Here is a 6,939-nt window from a genome sequence, read left to right on the forward strand (position 1 = left end):
GAACGGGGGTGAGTCATTGTCTGTTAGGCCAAGGAGGGGGGCGAAATGGTGGAACTCGCCGAGATGATGGACTCCTTACGCATCAGAAGGGGGAGAAGCATTATTTCCACCGCGGTAGAGGAGAGGGAAAAAAAGGGACTGGCAATGGACCTCGCGTAAGACCTCTAGAGATTGGCACAGTGAACGTCGCCCCCGCGCAGTAGAAGAAGCGTTGCGAGGGCAGACGCGTGTAAGCGAATTCGGCACCGCGAAAGCCGGGGAAAGATTATGAGCAGAGCACCTGCTTCTTCTGTAGCGCGCAAAGCCACGCAACTCGAGACTGCATGTGTAGGAAGCGCGCTAAGGAACTGAATAAGCAGGACTTCGAGCAGCGTTGCCAAGGGAGCAAACAACTCAATCAGAGAAACGCCATGGCCCCCACAAAGCTGCCTTGAAATGGTGGGGCCGAAGGAAGTGACAGCCGCACCTGCAGAACCGTCTTGAGTCAACTTTGTGCGGATGCAGGCCGTACTAAAGCTCAGGGTTTGCTAGCGCTACTTAAGACGGGCTGCAAATGGAACTCATATCTGAGCTTACGAAGAAACGATGCTACATGCCTGTGTTCGTGGATGGCAGGAAACGACGGTCAGTATAACTATATGCTTAAGATGCGAGGTCAATCCACAAATGTGCCATATTACCATGACACGTAACTTCTAGGTTAGACCCGCTCACCACAGCATAACGCTAGGCCTGCCGTGGGCGACTCAGGGAAGGGCGCGGATGCAGCCTCAAGACGACACAACACCATGGATGTAGTGTATACTCACTACGATCATGGTAACATTGCCGAGCTTGTTCCGCAGGAGTGAGAATTGGTTGAACAGTGGAAATGGACATGAGTTCAGATTGCTATTTATTGGGTAAGTATTGAATGAGTATATTTGATACTGTTAACAAAAGTGGTGTATTGTTTTGACTAAACGAGATGCCTGTATGCAAGCGGGTGTTGGAACATGCCATGCCGCCTCCTCTCCGAACCCCTAACGCCGCAGCGCCGGGCCAAGTACGAGTGAGAGTAGAACTATTTTGGAGAAGAAAACAAGAGAAAACCTTCTTTAAGTTTTGTTTGCTCTTGTTTGCTTCTCGAAACGGATGAAATACTTGAGTTTCGCTAGCTGAGTCAGTTTACGCCCGCCGGCCCACCATACTCGGCAGTGGGAATTGACGAGTGTGCCCAGCACAGGACTTTCAGAGGAACAGCCTATTATTCATGCATGCTGGTTGAAATGTTACACTAAAGTGTAATATTGTTTATTAACGTGAACGAAATCCCGCACACCAGGGGAGGGACTGAGAGTTCAGCCCACACACCCACACATATTCAGGTTCCTTCTCCCCCAGTATCTTCATTGTTACTGTTGCAGAACACCCAACCGAGTGAGGAGACTCGGATCCCTACTGGAATTCAGAGTTATGTTTTTGTCTGCGTCTGTGTCGTCGTTGGCGGCACAAGACGCAGAAACGAACAATTGTTTGATGCGCCCACTGATGAGGGTCGAGTCCAGTTCCGATGGCCTTATGTTCCGTAAGGCCCCAAATTCCCTTTAGGTGGCTTGCTATACGGGAGTTTCTCACAATGGAGGTCCACGCGCCCGAAACCAATTATAGAGCGCGGGTCCTTCAGCTCCCAATAGCGTCTGCATCCCGTACAATAAGAAAAGTGGCATCCATGACTCAGACAAAATGTACGAGACTCAAACGCTCAAATGCAGTGCAACGGCGCTTCAGGTAATGCCTGAGAAATCCATTCACTCCCTGATGGTGGTTTTATGAGGACAGGGATTTGAAGGGATTCAATGTAGTCAAAAACCGAAAAGAATCAGAAGCGGGTACAGTTGTAGGAAGAATTCCTAGATCCATTAAATAATAATTAGCTTCGATCAGGCTGACCACCAGCTGGACGCCCACTGCCCCGCGCCGACGACACTCCCGCTCCAAGCTCTGTTCCGAGGGACAGGCGGTCCCTGTAGGATAAAGAGGGAATCAAGAAGCAGGCTGATGAACTGCTAAAAAAAAGGAGATACCCTCAACTAACGCTTTTGGTCACAACTCGATGCTGCCTAAAGAGCAGGATACGAGGGCCCCGACGCGCGTCGGCATCAACTCCTTAAAATATCGGTGAAGCGAAAACCTCCACTGCTCTAGCTACTGCTTACAGGGTTCAGCAGTGCACTTCTCATTTAACTTCGCTTACGCGCCTCTGTATTTGGATGACGTGCATTCACTCCGAACCTGCAGGAGTATTTGCAACGGTGACACAGTGTGCTGCGACTGCTGCCTGTTGCAGCGTTGTTTTTTCGAAGCTAGGATATGTACTCATAGTTGTGCGCAGGCCGGCCACTCAGGGCTAAGTAAGTGCCCGATAATCGTCTTCAGTTGTAGAGCATCCAGCAATATGGCTTGGTTGTGCGTGCATATGGAGTTGCGCTGCAGCAGCAGTTGCAGCAAAATGCGCTGCAATGCATGGGGGCCGCTTCCTCTTCGTCAACCTCAGGCGCTCTTGCCGCCACACCCAGGCCGCCTGGTGACTGCAGGGGAGTTCAGCAGCACTTGTGAAGTTGATAGGTCCTTTGACTCTCTCGCAGCTCGGGACTATCCTCGGTAACACCGAGAACTCTCGTTACAGATCTTCTCATGTGTTACAGCGGACCTTGCCCCAACTCGTGCTGCAAGGCAAGTCCATATGCAGATATAACCAAGCAACATTTTGATACATGCGGTGACGCTGTTTGCAGCTGTTCAAAACTTGCCTGCAGCAATACATTTACCAGTTTCACACACTCCATCCTAAGCTCACGTTGCGACACCTATAACGGTCGCTCTCTGGCCTTAGTCAAGGACAGAAGCCAGCTGAAATGCAGGTAAAGAGTTAAAGTAAGACTTCGCCAACAGCAGCTGACCCCCTTCTTTCCTCAGGCATCCTGGGCGTTGAGCTCAGGCCTGGGTCTTGCGGGGAGGGGATGGCCTGAAGTGCGATTGCAGCGCACCTCGCTGCGGCTGGTAATACAAGCCAGCCTCGAGCGAGAACATAGGGATGCTTCAACGAAGCTTCTGTTATTGCATGCTTTACCTCTGAATACACTTATAGAACGTTTGCGTTTTCATACACGCAGCCTACTAAGGTCAAGGCTCCTGTGCTAACTGTAGGCAGACCATGCAACACCTCGCAACACCCGGGCCTGAGATCAACGCCCAGGACGCCTGTGGACAGGGGAATGAGGTCTGCTGTTGTTGGGAAACTTTTACTTTAAGTCTTTACCTACATTGCAGCTCGCTTCTGTCCTTGAATAAGGCCATAGAACGACTGGTAAAAAGGCGGGTTAGACCCAAAATCCCCTTCGGAGTCACAAATCGTCCAAATTTGTACACCCAATATGGTCAGGCGGGAGAAAATAATGAAATCCCAGAGGATCGGCTAGCCCCCGGCTCTTCAGCAGGGCGACACTCGAAGAATTTCTCTTGCCCTCAAGCGGACAGTGTGAATTATGGCGTGCTTTAACCCACCGGGAATTCTGTTGAACGGTCCTATTGCAATGTTACTGTATCAGACTAATTAAGTTCTTATTCACGCGAATACACATTAACTCATATGGTCTTAGTGCTAGTTAGTCTGACGCCTTCACCTGAAGGTGCTCCTCCTCTTGCTACCGTTGAACTGCACCGCACTAGAAAGACAGCGTGATTCTAGGCAACGGGGCCCCCTCCTGCTAATGCATGCAGAGCAAGTTGTTGCATCAAAGCTTAACTAACTCTTGTCGCTGATCGTAGTTGTTATACTGGAAAATATATATTTATTTTCTCAAATTCCAAAGCGTTTGAGTTTCTCACGCTCGTTGGGGTCTCTGGTGCCTGACGGTCTGCGCGGCCCGACAGACGTCGGCAATCCTTTTCCTCCAGTGGCTTGAAGCATAGCCCTTTTCACTGTTCCCTTGGCACAATTTTCCATAATATCCATATCTGTATGGAGCGGGAGTTTCGTGTATGCTTGACGGCTTCAACTGCGGAGGTTCTACTGAGCCGGAAGCATGCATAGCAAGCGAACATCGCCATATCCTACGGTATATGCCGAAGGAAGCCTGTTTTTGCTAGAACTTCGCTATCGCCTATACATTTCTGGGATCTAGGTGACATCGGGGGCACTTGGATCCCGCTTCCCTGTTGACGCTTGAGAGCATCCCGTCGCGGGGAGTTCTTGGCGGGCGATACTTCGTGAGGTATTACCGAAAGATATTGCCCAGCGGCAACACTATTTGAAGCCTGGCTGGCACGTCGGGGCCTCATATAACCCGTTAGGTACCTGTAGTGGCTTTCGCTGACTTAGAAATGTCGGGGAATTTCTACAAAGGGACTTCTACGGACCAGACTCCGTTCTTTAGGGACAAGGACAGCCAGCTCATTGCGCAGAGAAAAGTGAGCGATATCACTTTTCCCCATGCAGCACTGCTTCTTGTTCTTGACGTCTGACTCGATAGAACGGACATGCTCATGAATGTGAACGCTTGGTATCCAGTCCTTACAGAAGAAATAAAATCAACTGTGTACTTGGCTGTACTTTGTTTCTTTGTAGTGGCCCGCAATATTCGACCAGGAAGTCGACATGAGCAAGGTTAACGTGGAGGTTATGAAGGCCTGGATCAACCATAAGATCACCGAGCTCCTCGGTAGGTCTTACTCTGTATTTTTGCGGATACGAGCATGAAGCAAGCCCAGGGTGCAACATCACGTAACACTGCAACTTTTTCCGAGTTTGCTGGCTCAGGCTTCGAAGATGACATCGTAATTTCTTATTGTCTTTCGCAATTAGTACCGGAGGAAGCTCTCGCTGCAGATGTTGACGAGAGTACGTCGGGTAGCTGGCTCCGCATTAACACGCTTTACACTTAGACGGATATTCTTTTTCGTCATCCTTTGAGAACAGGGAGCTTTTGGGGGCTACTGCACGCAAGGTAAGTCAACGCTCAGCATGAATTCATAAATTTATACGTGGGAGTTCGAAGTGTCTGTGCTTGTGTGCAGGAAAGAATTACCTGTGTCCCAAGAAACTTGCTATATCGCTGACCGGATTTGTTGGTAAACAGGCCACACATTTTGTCCGCGAACTTTGGAAGCTCCTCTTGAGTGCCCAGGTAATTAGTGTGCAATAGTCAAAAACTTCAGTCTCATTAAGCCATTTACAGTTCACCAGAGGTTTATTTCACTTCTCAAAGCGTACGCCTGCAGAGTGCAAGAGGTAACTGGTCAGCACATGCTGCCTTCTACGCAAGTTCACGTTAAATTCCCGTCAAGGCTTCGTGTATTGTTAGTGGTGCAAGCAACGGTTGCCGGTGTTTCGTGGTTGCACGCTTTATGGCGTTCTATGCGCAGAATACTCCGACGGGGATCCCTCCAGAATTTTTGGAAAACAGAAGGCTAGAAATGGAGAGGAAAAGAGAAGAGGTGAGAACTTGACTTTTACATGATCGAGCATAGAGTTTACACTCTGCTGCAGTACGGAGAGAGGCAGTCATTCCATGCCTCGCGTATATTTACATGCAATATGAGTATTGCTGTTTTGACAGGCGGCGCGTATCAACGAAGAGCTGGTGCGTAGACATGAGCAGATGATGGCTACAGAATTCAACAAGCAAATCAAGCAGTTCGCGACAGGAACCGCCCCTCCAAAGCCGCCAACGCTGGTGGCATGTACGTTTCCGTAGAACTTCACGGCTTAGCTGCATAGTAGCCTGTTGGTGAAAACCGTATGATATCGTAACGCTGCTGGATGCAGTAACGTGCTCTAAACGCTGTTTGTGGTATCCTGCTTGTGCAGATGATACAATTCCCGATACGGGTGGCATGAGAGGATGGGATAATGACGATGCACCGCCGGCGCGGGCTCGCGCACGTAAGCCAACAACCAGGCCTAAAGCTCAGTGCACGGGCATTTCCCAGTGGGGAGTTTTACGACAACATTTAGTGCAGGCTTTTCCAGGCTGATACAGTCCTACGCGATCAACACTTCGGGTGCACCACATGAACAATGTGGATCATCTGGCTGGGTTTGGTCTTGATGTTTTTTGGATACGCGTATTTTCAGCCTCCCATGACCGCAGCAGAAGTCGGAGCCGCTCCCGGTCTGGCGGAAGAAGCCGCCGTACTCGAAGCGACAGACATGAGAGACGGAGGGGCCGACGGCGAAGCGAATCCCGCAGCATGTCGCGTTCACCCAGCAGAGGTAACGAATTGTCTGGTTTCTCATCAAGCTTAATGTAGATCCTAGAGTAAAAGTCTGCTGGAATGTCAGTGTGTGTATTCAATAGGGAAAGGCATTGGATGTCGTTGTATGACGCAGGCGGGGATAGGGATCGTGACCGTCGGCGTGGTCGGTCAAGTGATCGTGATTAAATTCCGTTGATAGCAACAGAAGGCCCCTCTCAGTGACCGCATTTCTAGCAGGGATGATGGACACGGTTAGAGCTGGAAACGCCAAGCTGTAAAAACTTATTTGGTTGTTTTTCCTAAGGCGTCGTGGAAGTCTGCCTGCGTTGCATCGCGACGTTTTGCTCTGACAACGCGCGATGCCTATGCCACAGCTGTCTCACAGTCGCTATCGTTGCGTTCGTCGATTAGGTGGCGGCGGGCATGCTGAAAAGCAACGATTACTTATCCAGGCTAGGTGTCTCTCTTGTTCACTTCAATCCTTTGTCAACGCGAAGCTGCTCAATAAGGGCAGCCCACACTGCGTAGCTGGTGCTGGCCAGGGGCGACGACCAAGTGAGGACTCCTGGTGTATTAGGAGGGTGGCGCCCCACTTCGCTCCTTAGAAGTACAGTTGGTATCGTTCGGCGCCGTTTAGCCTCATTACTGGGTAATAAGTGAATGACTTGGCTCCGCATATAGCCGAGAAAGTACATCCAA

At 50.1% G+C, this 6,939-nt stretch overlaps 1 protein-coding gene across 1 annotated transcript; it reads left to right on the forward strand.

Annotated features, from left to right (window-relative positions):
- Window positions 1-4,365: 4,365 nt before the first annotated feature.
- EMH_0033900 (PWI domain-containing protein, putative) lies at window positions 4,366-6,436 on the forward strand (the record flags this gene model as incomplete). Its single annotated transcript, XM_038022549.1, has 9 exons — window positions 4,366-4,452; window positions 4,610-4,703; window positions 4,802-4,882; window positions 5,059-5,168; window positions 5,407-5,478; window positions 5,601-5,724; window positions 5,852-5,926; window positions 6,135-6,256; window positions 6,374-6,436. 9 exons carry the CDS (start codon window positions 4,366-4,368, stop codon window positions 6,434-6,436), a joined length of 828 nt encoding a protein of 275 aa, XP_037878403.1.
- Window positions 6,437-6,939: the final 503 nt, after the last annotated feature.

The sequence above is a fragment of the Eimeria mitis genome, genomic scaffold, assembly GCF_000499745.2.
Source record: "Eimeria mitis Houghton genomic scaffold, Emh_scaff32, whole genome shotgun sequence".
Lineage (NCBI taxonomy): Eukaryota > Apicomplexa > Conoidasida > Eucoccidiorida > Eimeriidae > Eimeria > Eimeria mitis.